Genomic DNA, 15,487 nt, shown 5'->3' with positions numbered 1-15,487 from the left:
CATTCACATTCAGTCTGGACCAGCTGGAAGTTTCTGTGAATTTATTTTCAAAGGGTTGAATTATTAGAGAACCCATCGTCCTACACACAGGAAACGTGCAGGCAGTGGAAGCAGCTTGGTGATGTGAGCAGTAAAAAGTAAAGGTTACAGTTTGAGCCTCTAAATTTTCTTCTTTGCAGCCTGCCAGTCTCTTGGTGGGTGTGGAGGGTGAGTGGTGCACATTAGTCACTGATCAAACAAGTGGTGTGGCTGAAGGAAACGGGATAGACGGAGCTACGTTTGGAAAATTACTAAGATAGGAGGAGAAAGGGTGTTGAGGTCCGATCTGTCTCTTGTGGAGCAGACAGTTTATTTAGTATTTAATTTTCTGAACCCAATGAGGTTTTTTTTTTCCTCCGTGTGAGAAATGTGAAAAGAAAGTTAAGCTTCCCTGTTTGTGGAGCTGACTAAGCACAGTATTTGTATAAAGATTTTGGAAAGATATGCTTTTAAAAATAAGTCTGCCGGTATTCAATAACCCACACAGTCGAGACCTTTCCTCTTCTTCCTTCAGCTGAATTTCTGGCACGGTCACTTTTTTAACCAAATCATTAACTGAAACTCCAAATTGTCAGCGTCCCTTATATTTTATGGCTCTCAGGAGATTCTTGAATACTTTCAAGCTCATTTTGTTTCGTTCCACCAGGTGCTAACATCCTGAGAGACTCCTCAGGGAACGTGAAGCTTGGAGACTTTGGAGCCAGCAAACGTATCCAGACCATCTGCATGTCTGGTACGGGAATCAAATCTGTCACTGGCACCCCCTACTGGATGAGCCCTGAAGTCATCAATGGGGAGGGATATGGGAGGAAAGCTGATGTATGGTAAGGAAATAATAAGATAGAGCTGTGATGATTGAGGAAGAAAACAATCAGATTGTTACCGTTGCTGTAAAAGCAAAGGCAATAAAGTGACCTCAGCAGATGGGTTATAAAGCAATAAATTATATTGCTATTAGTAAATTGCTGTGGAATGTACACTGGTGACATTTAACACACTGGGATGTTGGAATTAGAAATGCAGATCAGTAATAAATGGAATAAATAAACAAATAGATGCCTTTTATGGATAGACTGTTATAGAAACTCCCATCAGTATGAACTTTAAGTAAGGATGGTATGTGCCAGTTTAGTTTTGTAATAGAGTGCTCTTACAGCCTTGATAAGATGCCAGATATACTAACTGATCATTGTATTACCAAACAGTACTGACTTCCATTTAGATTTGTGAGATTCTAGTTGCAAGCTTTAGAGAGAGAGTACAATACTGAAATAAGTTTGTTTTGATTTAGGCATGTGTCAAAGGTCAACTCTGGTATTTGACACAACAGTTGGAGGTGCAAGGTAGACAATAGACACAGGCTGAACCGCATACAAATCAGTTTTCCTGCTGTGCCGTTTTCCTTCAGGAGTGTTGCCTGCACCGTTGTCGAGATGTTGACCCAGAAACCTCCGTGGGCCGAGTACGAAGCCATGGCAGCCATTTTTAAGATTGCCACCCAGCCCACAAAGCCCACGCTTCCAGAGGGTGTGTCCGACACTTGCAGGGACTTCCTGCGGCAGGTGTTTGTGGAGGAGAAGTGGCGGCCCACTGCAGACATTCTGCTCAGCCACCCCTTTGTTCAGGGCAGCTTCTGAGGCCTATGGACCCCTTTCCCCTTCCCTGCCTGGGAGGCCACCATGGCCCCGGTGCATCCCCTTCTCTCCAGCCCGCCCCATTCCCAGGGCTTTCTCCTCGTCACCAAGCTCCAGGGCTCAGTATCACTCCCAACTTCCTGCCCTGTCTACCACTAGTGTCTGCATCGCTCACCAACTAGCTCAACCTGGACTATTTCCTGAGAGGGAAGGGCGACTGCTGTAAGACCTCAGGAGTCCTCTGAGGCTTTGCATAAAGTGTTTCCTCAGGAGGGGACTAACAAGAAGGCTCTTGGCAGTCTCGAGCTCCAGACTGCTGTCCTTTAACAAGCGCAGGAAGTGACCCGAGTTAGAACAAAGTGCTTGGTCAAGCTTTCTGGGTCTCACTTTACACCTATTTACTGCTGCAGAACAGTGTCTTGGGATCAAGGAGACGTATTTGTGATTACATTGATCACATATGACCGTACTGTAAGTTTCTCATCAGCCCAAGAAAGCTGTCGGTAGAATTTAAGATGGTAAAATATTTTTATATGATGCATATAAAGTCATCCTAGCAGATGTCTGTCATTCTATTAAAAAAAATGTAAATGTATTTTTACCAACGCCTTACAAGTAAGTAAGTAAGAATGTCTTTTATAAAGTCTCAGAGGGTTATCAGTACCCCGCTTTCATAGCACTCAGACCCCGTTTAGAAGGATTCAGTGTTGCACTTTTTGATATCATGCATTGAAACATTTCCAACATGCAGGATAATCAGCCCAGGAGATATTTTTCTATTTGATGCTTTTTTTCTTTTCTTTTTTTTTTTTAAATGATTTCACAGTGAGAATTTTGTTCCAGTGAAAAGAGAAAAAGAGGAACCAAAACTTTTTTTTTTTGCATTAGTGTGCAATGTCTCTTAAGCAATACCAACACTACTGTTGTCATTCCATCCTCCCATGCAGTGAGCCTTGTTCCATTCAGAAGTGGCCAAAGAAACGTTGCAGAGACTGAAAACTTTTGATAATTACCAAAAAAAAAAAAAAAAAAGTACAGTATTAGTCATGTCAGACTTTTTGTCACCTCAGAGCCCTATGGCCTTTCCTGTGTTATGGCAGCTTCGTGCACAGTACACTGCACAGACCAAATCGGATGCATCGACATCACATTGTGCTGTTATACGCGTGATCGTGAAATTAGACTGAAAGGAAGCGTCTCATTTCTGCTTTCGTTGTAACTTCACCCCATGCCTTTATTTAGCTTTCCACGCCACCTGAATGGGTCACTTTATAACTTGTCAGCGCACTGTGCTCTGTGTAACGTCACATGAGAGGGAGCTTATTTTTTGCAAATTGCCAAAAAATTTCAAGTTGCAAGGATGGAGGAGGATGTTGGTGTTCTTTAAAGCGGAGATGCGATGAAACTTTAACTTGGGGGTGGGATCGATGTTGGAGGTGAAGTGGCTTGCTGTAATACATAGGCACTTAAAGAATGATCCAATCTTTTTTGACCCTTGTTAGTGCCTTATCTGAATCTGCTTGTAAACACAAATGTTCACTGCCAAAGCAGAGAGCTTCCTTGTAAGGCGAGAAGCTGTTTGGTAGAAAGCACACACAGGATTTGCTGAAATTCTTTTATATGGAAAAAAAAAAATAGAAACAGATGATGAATATTGTACATACATATTGTTCTGCACTTTTGTATGAAATTTCTTTTTACATTATAAACAAATCTATTTGAAATAGCTATGTTATACAGTAGATTGTACTGTGATTTAGACAGGAGTATGAATGATTGTCCCTTTGAGAGCTGGTGGGCAGAATGAAAAGACTGTTAGGCTTTCGAATGGGACAGAGATTTTTTTGTCTTAATGAAAAAGCCTTGAAACATGAAATGTATCAAGTCATTGAATTTTTGTACATTTAACTTAATAAAGGTTCTAAGACGGTTTCAGTGTGATTTTTTTTTTTTTTTTTTTTTAATAATTTTGCAAATTGAATGAAACGTTGGACATTTTTGCCCCATTTTTTCCCAAAATGTCAGAAGCAGAACTCTGAACTTTCATACCCACTGACAAAATTTCAATTTGGACCAATTTCATTTTTCTTACATAGTATTACATAAGTAATGACAAGTTTCCACATTGAAATGAAAGCATCACACAGTTGCTGCACATCCATGATGTGAATCTCCCGTTCCGCCGCATCCCAAAGGCGCTCTATTGGACTGAGATCTGAGACTGTGGAGGCTATTTGAGTTCAATGAACTCATTGTCATGTTCATGAAACCAGTGTGAGATGATTTGAACTTTCTGACATGGTGTGTTATCTTGCTGGAAGCAGCCATCAGAAGATGGGTACACTGTGGTCATAAAGGGACGGACATGGTCAGCAACAATACTCAGGCAAACTGTGGTAATTAAATGATTGTCAGCTGATACTAAGGGACCCAAAGTGTGCCAAGAAATGATCTTCCACATTACACCACCAGCAGCAGCCTGAATTGTTGATACAAAGAAGGATGGACCCATGTGTTCATGTTGTTTACGCCAAATTCTGACCCTACCATCTGAATGTCGCAGCAGAAATCAAAACTTATCTGATCAGGCAACATTTTTCCAATCTTCTTTTGCCCAGTATTGGTGAGCTGCCACACCTGGTGTGGTCTTCTGCTGCTTCATTGTGTAGTGCAAGGATCCTCTCATGCAGGCCTCGAGAGCCGGTGTCCTGCAGGTTTTAGATGTCTCTGTTTCAACACACCTGAGTCAAACATAGAAGTCATTAGCAGGACTCTGGAGAACTTGACTGCATACTGAGGAGGTAATTCAGCCATTTGGTTCAGGTGTGTTGGATCAAGGACACATCTAAAACCTGCAGGACACCGGCTCTCGAGGCCTGGATGTGAGGATCCCTGGTGTAGCGCATTCAGAGATGCTCTTCTGCATACCTTGGTTGTAACAAGTGGTTATTTCACTTACTGTCATCTTCCTATCAGCATAAAGCATACAGGCCATTTCCCTCTGACATAAAGCATTTTCACCCAGAGAACTGTTACTCACTGGATATTTTCTCTTTATTGGATCATTCTCTGTAAACCCTAGAGGTGGTTGTGTGGGAAAATCCCAGTAGATCAGAAGTTTGTAACATACTCAGACCAGCCCGTCCGGCACTATCAACCATGCCCTGTTCAAGGTCACTTAACATCCTCATTCTGATCCTCAGTTTAAACTTCAGCAGGTTGTCTTGACCATCCCTAAATACACTGAGTTGCAGCCATGTGGATGATTAGATATTTTATATTAATAAGCAGCAGAACAGGTGGCCTGTGAGTGTATAGTTTATGTGTGTGTGTGTGTGTGTGTGTGTGTATATATATATATATATATATATATATATATATATATATATATATATATATATATATATATATATATATATAAATGTGTATGTGTATAATTAAAATTTTCAACTTAAATACTTGAGGCACATGAGACATAATGTATCAGAATCCTAACAGAATTTTTTATGGCCCAGAGATAAGGTGGATGACAGTAAAGTGCACAGTAATTGTTTTGCCATAAATGATCACCACCTGCTGATGTGCACTTTTAAATATTACAGCACACTTTTATAATGTACAGTAAATTACTTTGTGCACCCTGCAAATCTTGCAGATTTTCCTTTGAGAACAGCTGAGTCAAATGACTCTAACTTTTCTCTGTGTATTACCTTTATACTATTTGTCGTTTTATATGTCAGTCATGCATTATTTTCTAACTGAATAATAGTTACAACCTATCAGTAGGCTGGACACATCCCCCTTTAGGTGGTAATTCTGTTTTAAAGGGGAAAAATAGATATAGGCTGGAATTTGTTAATGGTCTCATTTTTATAATTGAAAATGCATAAAAGAAATTAAAAAACAACAACAACAAAACTTTTCTGTCTTGCAGCAAACTCGTGGGGACCAATGAGTGTGATGATGACCACATTTGCATAAGATGTTATAAGAAAAAAAATGTACACATGCCAAACAATGATCCAAGGAACATGCGAAATTTAAAGAAAAAGTAAAAGGCCTGCCTCGAAAATAACACAGTGTAAATATTTAGACAATTTTGACGAAAACCGACTAAGAGCAGCTGTTAGAAAACCACGTTACAAAACCTGCCGTTTTGTAACGTCATGTCTGAAAACGTGACTGCAGGAGAGGAGCCGCCGAACCGACAACAGACACCGACCCGGGAGGATACAACTCTCTGATACAGAAGCCTTTGTGTGTGTTTGTTTGTTTCAGACACGACTAATTCTGCTGTGGAGTAAACAACACAAATATGTCTACCTCCCGTACAGTAATATGTTTGCTAAGGAACGACTTGCGTGTCCACGACAATGAGGTAGGAGTGTGTTTGTAGAAATACGACGTTGATTAACTTTAGTGTTAGAAAACGTAATTACTTTGCGTGTTAAGCATCTGCTTTGTTACCGACATTACGTAAACATGTTAAACATTTTAACGTCCACATTAAAATAACTCTAATTTTGCCTGCAGCTACGCGACTGCTGTATTACTTCCGGTACACGCCCTCCAGAATAAAAGCATTTCCCTCAAAGTTTAGCGCTTGCACATTTTTAATTTGCCACAAAATAGAAGAAATTATATGTTAAAAGTATTATTTCTAGTCTGCTTTTAAGCCCAATTCTGTGTTTTGTATCTAATTTGTATGGAAGCTTGTGTCTTCCACTGGAAAAAACTTTATAATTTGAAATTTCGAGTTACTCATCTCAAAACTTCGACTTACTCGGAAGTAACTTGAAATGTAAACATACTTTGTAAGTTGAAATTTTGAGATACGTAACTTGAAGATTTGAGATAATAACTCGCAATTTCGGCTTAGCTCTGGCTGGCTTTATTTATTTATTTCAGTGGTAGAAACAAGCTTCCATAAACGTGTGATATCTGGTTATAATTTTGTAAATAATAATTTAAAAAAAAAGAAAAAGGAATTTAGAAAATTTAAGGCGCTTTAAACATTTAAACATCAAAGTAGGCATATGTGTAGTAAAAAAAAGAAAAGAAAAAAAAAAAGAATGTTTCTATCATAAACTCAGATGTGCTGCTTCATGTTTTTGCATCAGTGCATTTATTGTATGCTTGATATGCAGCTTTTCCACTGGGCTCAAAGAAATGCTGAATACATCGTCCCACTGTACTGCTTCGACCCCAGACACTATGTGGGCACTTACAACTACAACCTACCAAAGACTGGGCCTTTCCGTCTGCGCTTCTTACTGGAGAGTATCAGAGACCTCAGAAACACATTGATCAACAAAGGCAGGTAATAAAACTGTCATTCACTGTTCTTTATTCTTTACCTAACTCCACTGTCCAGATTTGTGAGAGCATTGCTCTGAACCACAGTCTATTTGAAAGATTTGTATAAGTGATAGGTTTACTTTTGTATTATGTTATTGTTAACTCAGTGAAGACACTGTCCTTGGCTTTCTAGGACTGAACCGATACACGTAACAGGATCAGGACGCACCTGGCCTTACAGGGGTTTATGTTTATATTAACATGGATTCTGCACACACTGTTCCCATTACTTTTTTCCTGTCAGCTAGCCCTCTACCCAGGATGCAGCTTGCCTGGCATGGAATGAGGCTTATGCATGTGTTTCTGTGTGTTTATTTTGTGTGTGTGTGTGTGTTTGACAGCAATCTCGTGGTGAGACTGGGTAAGCCAGAGGACGTAGTTGCAGATCTCATCAAGCAACTGGGCTCTGTCAGCAGTGTGGCTTTCCATGAAGAGGTGCTTTCTCGTATTACAGATAATAGCATCAACACTGTCTGGTGATTGGGGCATGGTTCTTACCTCCATATGTTCTTTCTGCAGGTTACTTCAGAAGAGCTGAATGTGGAGAAAAAGGTAAAGGAAGTCTGTGCGCAGATGAAGGTCAGAGTTCATACCTGCTGGGGCTCTACGCTTTACCACAGAGATGATCTACCATTCCCCCACATGTCCAGGTGTGAAAGCAGATACAGAGAGGAAGCAAGCCTTTTCGTGAAAGATATACTGCAGGTTAAGAAGTGCCTTGTAATATTTCCTCCTGTTTCTAGGCTGCCTGATGTCTACACTCAGTTCAGAAAGGCAGTGGAGAGCGAGGGCAGGGTGAGGCCTGTGTTCCCAACCCCAGAGAAGCTGAACCCCCTTCCCCCGGGCCTTGAGGAGGGACCCATTCCTATAGCAGAAGACCTGCAACAGACAGGTGAACAATCCACCAAGACACATTTCACTACATTTATCATTTATCAGTCCAGTGCTGAAATGCTTTTACCCTTCCAGAGCCTGTGACTGATCCTCGCTCAGCTTTCCCCTGTAGCGGTGGGGAGAGTCACGCCCTGACCAGACTTAAACACTATTTCTGGGACACTGTGAGTACAACATGCATGTTGCATTAGTTACTGTATACAAAACAGTGAAAAAAATCCCATAGATTATCTATAAAATATCCTGCGTGATGTCGGCTTTAAAGGATGCAGTTGCAGCTTACAAAGAGACTCGCAACGGTTTGATCGGTGTGGATTATTCCACTAAGTTTTCACCTTGGTGAGTACAAATGCGTCATTACCTCGGTGCTCGCTTGCTAAATGGAGTTTAATATTTCATGCAAGTAATTCCTGTGATTGCATCTAATTGTGTGGCGTTGGCATTCTGCAGGCTGGCGATGGGTTCCATTTCACCTAGATATATTTATCATCAGATCAAGCAGTACGAGAAGGAGCGGACAGCTAATCAGAGCACATACTGGTGAGTACACGGACTGCTATTTTTTTACCTGGTACTCTTGCTTTTATATATCAAAATGTATATATTCACTGGAAAAAACTTGTCTTCACTTTCTGATGAGTTTCACTGCTTCCTACAGGGTCATTTTTGAACTTTTGTGGAGGGACTACTTCAGGTTTGTGGGTGTGAAGTACGGAAATCGAATTTTTCAAGTCAAAGGTACAATTAGCTGATGTGTTTGTGTTATTTTTTTATTATTCTTGTTGTAGTTGTCTGTAGTAAAAGTATATTTCATATCATTGGGATTTCAACTCAGGGCTTCAAGACAAATCTGTGCCGTGGAAAAAGGAGATGAACCTATTTGATGCATGGAAAGGTTTGGGCTCTTTACTCATCCTGCATAAAATATTCTTTGCACTGAAATGGTATGTATATTATATGCATTTAAAGGGGAATTTGTGTGTCACTTGAACTTACAGAGGGACGCACCGGAGTGCCTTTTGTTGATGCCAACATGAGGGAGTTGGCAACGACAGGCTTTATGTCCAACAGGGGGAGACAAAATGTTGCTAGCTTCCTCACAAAGGATCTAGGCCTTGACTGGAGGATGGGAGCTGAGTGGTTTGAATCCCTTCTGGTAAGCAGTGTAGGCTGGATTATAAAAGACTATTATAGGTGTTTATTATTTTTATAAATTATTTCAAAGCTTAGTTGTTGAAGAGTGTTAAAAAAGCAGCAAATGTTCAGATGTTGATGCTAAACTCATCTTTTAAAACTTTTCCTCCAAAGATTGACCACGATGTCTGCAGCAATTACGGCAACTGGCTGTACAGCGCTGGCATAGGAAATGACCCCAGAGAAAACAGGAAGTTCAACATGATCAAACAAGGCCTTGACTACGACAGTAATGTATGTTTGAGATGAAGTATGAACTGTTTCATTTCCTTTTGACATTTTGTCTAAAGCTTAACCGTTTTGTGCTGCACGACAAAATAGCTGAGTCACATGTTTTTGCAGGCTTTGCTGTGTCATGATTGTGATTTTAAAAATAGGACAAAATGTGAGCAAATTAGTTTTGACTCATCGATTTGCGCACATTTCAGGGTGACTACGTGCGGCGGTGGGTTCCAGAGTTGCAGAGCATCAGAGGAGGTGACGTGCACACACCCTGGGCGCTCAGCGCCGCGGCGCTGTCACACGCTCACGTGACCCTTGGGGGGACCTACCCGACTCCCATCGTCATGGCACCTGAATGGAGCAGACACATTAGCAAGAAAGTGGTGTGTGTTTGGGAAAGGGGAAGTGGTTAGTGTGATCATGCGGTGCTGCTATATTAGGTTTTTTTTTTTTTTTAATCCATTACTGCTGCAAATGAAAGTGATTGGATGTACATAAATTTACTCTAGTATTGTTTAAGTAGAATAATTAAGAGGGCTTGTGCTTTTTTTAAGTATTTCATTTTTTTTTCTTCATTTAAAACTTCTACTACAGCTCTAAGGGCTATATTGCATTTTTACCCCACTATATTTTTCTGGCAGATATAATTACTTGTTACTTCACACCATACCCTACCTTATTAAATAACAAACTTCCTGCTGCCCTGGTCTGTTTGGGGCCCCTTGTCACATTGTTACCAGTTCCACCACAAGCGAGACACTTCCCCTTCAAGCTTCTCACATGTTTTCATTTATTATAACCAGAAAAGGTCACCTTATCCATTGTGTTCGTTTAGAAAATCCACAAAATGTTAATGTAAAGTTGTGTCACCGAATATTCTTTTTTCTTTTTTTCAACCCTGTTTCAATTCCTCACATTTATCTTGACCCTTAGAGGTGGCCATTTAAGCATATATACAATAGTCAAGAACCCCTTTTGTTAAATAATAAAGTACTTGCAGTTGTATTTTCACATTTACTTATTTTGTTTTCAATAGGTTTAATTGTGTATGAGTAATGGAATTTTAACATAATTGTTACCTCACTATTTTCTTCCATACAGTTTTCTTTTTTTGTTTTCTTCAGGGTGCCACAGGACCTTCACCAAGAGGAAAGAAAGGCCCGTCTCACACTCCCAAACAGCATCGGGACAGAGGCATCGACTTCTATTTCTCCAGAAGCAAGAACCTGTGAGGCTGCTCTGCAAAACACTGAACACATGGATGCGCCTCTGATTTAAACTTGGAACTTTTCCTGTGAAAATCCGTGTGGATGTGTTTATTCGGGGAAGTTGAACAATGAGGATTTGCTTTAACTTCACTGATAGTCCATCAGTTCTCTAGAAAATTGCCACATCGAGGGCCTTCGCTTCATTTCCGGTTATGCGTCGACAGTGAAAACCACAATGTGGTTTTGTTTTGCTACACGATCAACTATAATGATCTAAGTTGAAGTTTTCTTTCTTTCTTACAGATCAACAGATTACTCTTACTGTTGCTTTGTGTTCATGCAGGTCTTCTGTACAGTTTTTGCTTTCCACGATGTGTGATGGTTACAAAAAAAAAAACTCCAATAAAGTTGCTCTCCACTTCAGTAAATGACTTCTTGATCTCACTGTCATTTGATTTATTCTAGTTTATCAGAGCAAGGAAGTCAAGTCTTTCTGAGCAGTTGTGAATGCAGACAAGAAAAGGGGAACGGAAAACGCCCATCTCTCTTTTCCTGTGCTGCTCGCCGCTGTGAGACTTTTCATTCACAAGTAGAAACAGTTCCCCTCCTTTCTGGTCGCAGGAATAATAGTAATGTCAGTATTTAAAATAATAAAAACAGAAGCGCACTTTGGTTTTTTGGCTCCATTTGGTAAACACAGGCGCTCTTCTCCACCCCCGTGTGTGACGCACTCCGCCGCAAACACCTCACTTCCTCCGTCAGGTAGGTTGTGCCGTGGACTTCCGTGGCAACTGAGTATCGCAAATCACGTCTGTGCTTACAATGTTTGCTTTTTCTTACTGTTAACTAAAACTTTAATAATTTGTGCGAAGATTTCCGGAAACATCCGAACATGGCTTGCGCCGACTCAGAAGTGGACTTGGAGAAGATTCCTCTGGTTGCGCTGAACATGACTGTGAGGAAAAAGTTGGGACTTTATCTGAACCCCAAACACACGGTGGCCGCAGACTGGATGGCGCTTGCAGAGGCCATGGGCTTCACTTACCTGGAGATAAAGAACTACGAAGTGTCGAAAAATCCAACCGGCACGGTTCTGGAGGACTGGCAGGCTCGGTCCACCGAGGCGTCAGTGGGGAAGTTGTTGTCAGTCCTCTCGGAGCTGGACAGAAAAGACATCGTGGAAGATCTGCGTCATTTAATAAGTGTGTTTCCGCCGTTCCAGTTGGTTATTTGTCTTTAAAGAATTTCCTCTGTGTGATTAGGATGCTTATTCATAAGGCGTGCTTGTTTTTGTATTTCATCTTGTCCTCGACGCCTGCTTCGGGAAATGATAAACAATGAATTCCAGTATTGCTAAAATGGACTTCACAACTCAACTAAGAGTGTATCTTTACTCAAATGTGTGTGTGTCAGTGTGATAACTCCTTTAACACACATTTCTAGTTTCATCGCATTTTAGGCCACTGCATTCACAGAGCTTGTTATCCACATTCTAAAACTGCCTGCACTTATTACATATATGTGTTCATACTGTATGTGTTTGCTATTTTCCTCCCAGATGAAGATGTCAGGAAGTACTGTGACAATCTGAAGAAGAAAGCTGAACCCCCACTCCAGGTTCCTGAAGTTGACAGCTGTGTCCCTCGCACCCCAGAGAGGTCTGGGATCACTGTAGATGATGACCCAGAAGGTCAGGATTTGAATAAACTTGTTTTTTCTTTTTATTTTTTTTTTTTTTTTTTTTTTTTTTTTTTTTTTTTTTCTTGGGCAGCACGGTGGCGCAGTGGTTAGCACTGCTGCCTCACAGATAGAATACCATCTGGAAGGCCTGGGTTCGATTCCACCTTGGCCCAGGCCTCTCCCTCTCTCTGTGTGGAGTTTGCATGTTCTCCCCGTGCTTGCGTGGGTTTCCTCCGGGTACTCCGGTTTCCTCCCACATTCCAAAGACATGCACTTACTGGGGTTAGGTTAACTGGCTATTCTAAATTGCCCATAGGTGTGAATGTGTGTGTGATAGGTTGTTCGTCTCTCTGTGCTGGCCCTGTGACAGGCTGGCGACCTGTTCAGGGTGTACCCTGCCTCTCGCCCTATGACAGCTGGGATAGGCTCCAGCCCCCCCGCGACCCTGAACAGGATAAGCGGAAGCAAATGGATGGATGGATGGATGGATGTTTTTTTTTTCTTTTTTTAACCTCTCATATGTCATATACTCTAAATATTTAGCAAAAAAAAGAGAAAAAATTTCTTAAAAAATGCATGTGGTACATGGCTCGCTGCTTATATCTTGAGCCATGTGTACATTATTATTGCCAGTGGTGCTGAAAATCCTCCTTTTTAGACGATTACCTCAAAAATCAAATATATGCGTCATTCAGGTTAGATGCAGGAAGCAATAGTGGAGTAATAAATAGTTCAAGTATTTCCTTTTTTTTTTTTTAATGCAACTTTATAATCATAGTTTAGTACATTTTTTTAGGGAAATCTTATACTTTTTATTGTACTACCCTTGGCTGATATGGCTGAGTTCTCCAGCTCTACATATATTAGTATTAACTGATTCCAGTGCTATATCAGCAGTCACTTCATTTGCATAGGGATTGCCTCTACTTTATAAATTTAGACTTCCTTCTAAATTCACACTGCTTGTTAATGTTAATTTATTATAGTATTTTTGTTCCTCTTAAACAACAGAAACGCATGTAAAATGAATCTGTTATATATTCTAAAGGTCTGAGTTTGTAATGCACACATAAAAGGCGGTTTGTTTGTTCGACGTTTTTCTGTAGTACACAGGGAAAAAAAAAAACCCCCCCTGCTACTTATCTGACCGTTTATCTGAAGCTCTAATCGCACACCGCTGCGCCGCTTCACTTTCCTCCACAGCCTTGCGGCTTCCTTAATATGCTTGTGTACTTTGTTGCGAAACATGACTGAAAAGTGTTATTTTGTGTCAATGATGCAAGCTTTTTCAGTATAATGGCCCTCTGTGTTTGAAGTGAATCCAAATGTTTTGAATCCAGGTGTTCCTGAGATGTTCGACGCCTTCATCTGCTACTGCCAGAGCGACTTTGCGTTTGTCCACGAAATGATCCGGGAGCTGGAGCAGACGGATTACAAGCTGAAACTGTGTGTATTCGACAGAGATGTCCTCCCGGGCTCCTGCGTGTGGACCATCACCAGTGAACTCATTGAGAAGAGGTGGGACACTGACACATTTACTAACCTTTTTTTTTTTTTTTTGGTCTTTTCTGTCTTTTCATTCTAATTTTAACTTGAGAAATTGATTAAGCAAACAATGTCATGGGGGCAGGTGTAAGTCTGAAACTCCAACTGGGTCATTTTGAAAAAGGAAATTTAAAAAAAAAACGGGGGGTAGTCCAAGCAAAGTCCTGTTTGCACAATGCTATGATTTACTGGCATTTTTGGCAATGCAGCTTTATATTTGATATTGTGATACGACGCAGATTCCAAGAGCCACAGGCATCAAGTGTGGGTTCAAATGCAGGATGTGGTCTAGACGTGTCTGCCTGTTGGTTAATGGCCTGTGTGTGTGTGGAATGTAGAAATGGAAAGTTTAGACATGGTTTAGAAAGCCAAACGTAACTCATTTTAAATTCAGGTATCGAAAGACACCTCAGAGGAGAAATCCAGCTCTCAGCTAGCCACTTTTCTTCACGTCTCTGGAGTTTCTTTCACATTTTTTTGCGAATGGCTATAATATGTCACCGTGTGTGCAGGTGTAAACGGATGGTGGTGGTGATTTCTGATGAGTACCTCGACAGCGACGACTGCGACTTTCAGACCAAGTTTGCTCTCAGCCTTTGCCCTGGTAAAGTGGACATATATATATATTTTTTTTATATTAAAAAATCCTGTGCTCCTTTTTTCTGGCGTCTGCATGTAACTCAACCATTTGTACTCTTTTTGCCATTTCAGGAGCTCGAAGTAAACGCCTGATTCCGGTCATCTACAAGCGAATGACAAAACCCTTCCCCAGCATTTTACGCTTCCTCACCATTTGTGACTATACCCGGCCTTGCACGCAGGCCTGGTTCTGGACGCGGCTGGCCAAAGCTCTCTCACTGCCGTAACTGTGGAGCAGACGGTTAATCATATTTCAAAGTGCCTTTTATTATTCCATTGAATAGATTATGTTGGACAGTGGCCAAATATTCAGTCATGTGGTATTGCTTGCGATTGATGTGTAACTGGCATTTGAGCAATCCCGTGATTCTACTGTATGTATATATTTTATGGCTTCAAATTGCACTTCCTTTGAACGTCACATAGATTCCTGTACACTATCATTATGAAAGTGAAGCTGCACAGTAGTATCCAACATCAGCAAAGTTCTCAGTGCACAAAGTCATTATTATGTTGTAAGATTTCCACCGTGACAAAGGTTTTGAGTGCCGCTATTTTGTATTTATGTGTTTCATTAGGAGGAGGGTCAAGACAGTGTGTTCTAAGTTCTTTTGCCGCTTCCTCTTATGAGCAAACTTCTTCATGAAAATGAAGCTTTAAGAGGAAGAGCTCGTGTGGCTGAGATACTTTCACATGTTCAGTTCCACTGACAGCTGACACCTGCTTTTCTCTGCACCAATTGTTACTGTGGGATCTGTACTTTAAATTTTGTATTCTTGAAATGGTCTTTTAAAATAATGTATTTTTTAAATAAATGAATAAAGTAAATGCGGTTCATTATTCAAAGGCTTTTTTCTTTTTATTTATAAAAAGTTTATGAGACTAAAATTAAATGTGCCTGTAGTTTCCCTGCATTTGCTGCTACTGTGCATATCCCGTGTGTTATAACATAAACCACCAGAGGTCTCTAAATTTAATGCGGTAAGGAAGAATTATGGCTGAGTACGCTGTACAGTGATAGCAAGAACATCCAATCAGAGGGCAAGATACGTGGTTCTGTCCAATCAGGATAGG

At 40.7% G+C, this 15,487-nt stretch overlaps 3 protein-coding genes across 5 annotated transcripts in view; all 3 read left to right on the top strand.

Moving 5' to 3' along the window:
* map3k22 (mitogen-activated protein kinase kinase kinase 22) overlaps positions 1-3,308 on the top strand; it is a 38,893-nt gene extending 35,585 nt beyond the window's left edge. For both annotated transcript variants that reach the window (XM_030757062.1, XM_030757061.1), the window contains exons 17-18: positions 686-863; positions 1,448-3,308. In XM_030757062.1, the coding sequence (XP_030612922.1) occupies positions 686-863; positions 1,448-1,676 (407 nt within the window). In that variant the 3' untranslated portion in view covers positions 1,677-3,308. The remainder of the gene's footprint in view (positions 1-685; positions 864-1,447) is intronic.
* Positions 3,309-5,696: 2,388 nt separating this feature from the next.
* Positions 5,697-10,963, top strand: cry-dash (cryptochrome DASH). The gene is made up of 14 exons (XM_030756570.1): positions 5,697-6,051; positions 6,821-6,993; positions 7,373-7,466; positions 7,551-7,681; positions 7,775-7,923; positions 8,001-8,089; positions 8,191-8,264; positions 8,376-8,465; positions 8,584-8,663; positions 8,761-8,820; positions 8,924-9,081; positions 9,234-9,353; positions 9,548-9,724; positions 10,466-10,963. The coding sequence occupies exons 1-14, from the start codon at positions 5,989-5,991 to the stop codon at positions 10,571-10,573; spliced, it is 1,566 nt and encodes a 521-aa protein (XP_030612430.1). The 5' UTR covers positions 5,697-5,988; the 3' UTR covers positions 10,574-10,963.
* A 175-nt stretch (positions 10,964-11,138) lies between these two features.
* Positions 11,139-15,253, top strand: myd88 (MYD88 innate immune signal transduction adaptor). 2 transcript variants are annotated; one of them, XM_030756571.1, is made up of 6 exons: positions 11,139-11,311; positions 11,422-11,751; positions 12,108-12,239; positions 13,570-13,747; positions 14,287-14,378; positions 14,486-15,253. In XM_030756571.1, exons 1-6 carry the CDS (start codon positions 11,182-11,184, stop codon positions 14,638-14,640), a joined length of 1,017 nt encoding a protein of 338 aa, XP_030612431.1. In that variant the 5' UTR covers positions 11,139-11,181; the 3' UTR covers positions 14,641-15,253. The 2 variants fall into 2 exon arrangements, with proteins under 2 accessions (XP_030612431.1, XP_030612432.1); XM_030756572.1 differs by lacking the exon at positions 11,139-11,311 and having other exon boundaries at positions 11,325-11,751.
* Positions 15,254-15,487: the final 234 nt, after the last annotated feature.

This window comes from Archocentrus centrarchus, chromosome 20 (assembly GCF_007364275.1).
Source record: "Archocentrus centrarchus isolate MPI-CPG fArcCen1 chromosome 20, fArcCen1, whole genome shotgun sequence".
In the NCBI taxonomy this organism is placed as follows: Eukaryota; Metazoa; Chordata; class Actinopteri; order Cichliformes; family Cichlidae; genus Archocentrus; species Archocentrus centrarchus.
The sequence above is the reverse complement of the archived record's forward strand: the minus strand, read 5'-3'. Positions and strand labels throughout refer to the sequence as shown.

Coding starts and splice junctions, on each gene's coding strand:
- cry-dash (XM_030756570.1), top strand. CDS start 5,989: ATGTCTACCTCCCGTACAGTAATATGTTTGCTAAGGAACGACTTGCGT. Junction 8,265..8,375: donor TCCACTAAGTTTTCACCTTG/GTGAGTACAAAT, acceptor GGCATTCTGCAG/GCTGGCGATGGGTTCCATTT. Junction 8,664..8,760: donor TCGAATTTTTCAAGTCAAAG/GTACAATTAGCT, acceptor ATTTCAACTCAG/GGCTTCAAGACAAATCTGTG.
- myd88 (XM_030756571.1), top strand. CDS start 11,182: ATGTCAGTATTTAAAATAATAAAAACAGAAGCGCACTTTGGTTTTTTG. Junction 12,240..13,569: donor TGTAGATGATGACCCAGAAG/GTCAGGATTTGA, acceptor TTTTGAATCCAG/GTGTTCCTGAGATGTTCGAC. Junction 13,748..14,286: donor AGTGAACTCATTGAGAAGAG/GTGGGACACTGA, acceptor CCGTGTGTGCAG/GTGTAAACGGATGGTGGTGG.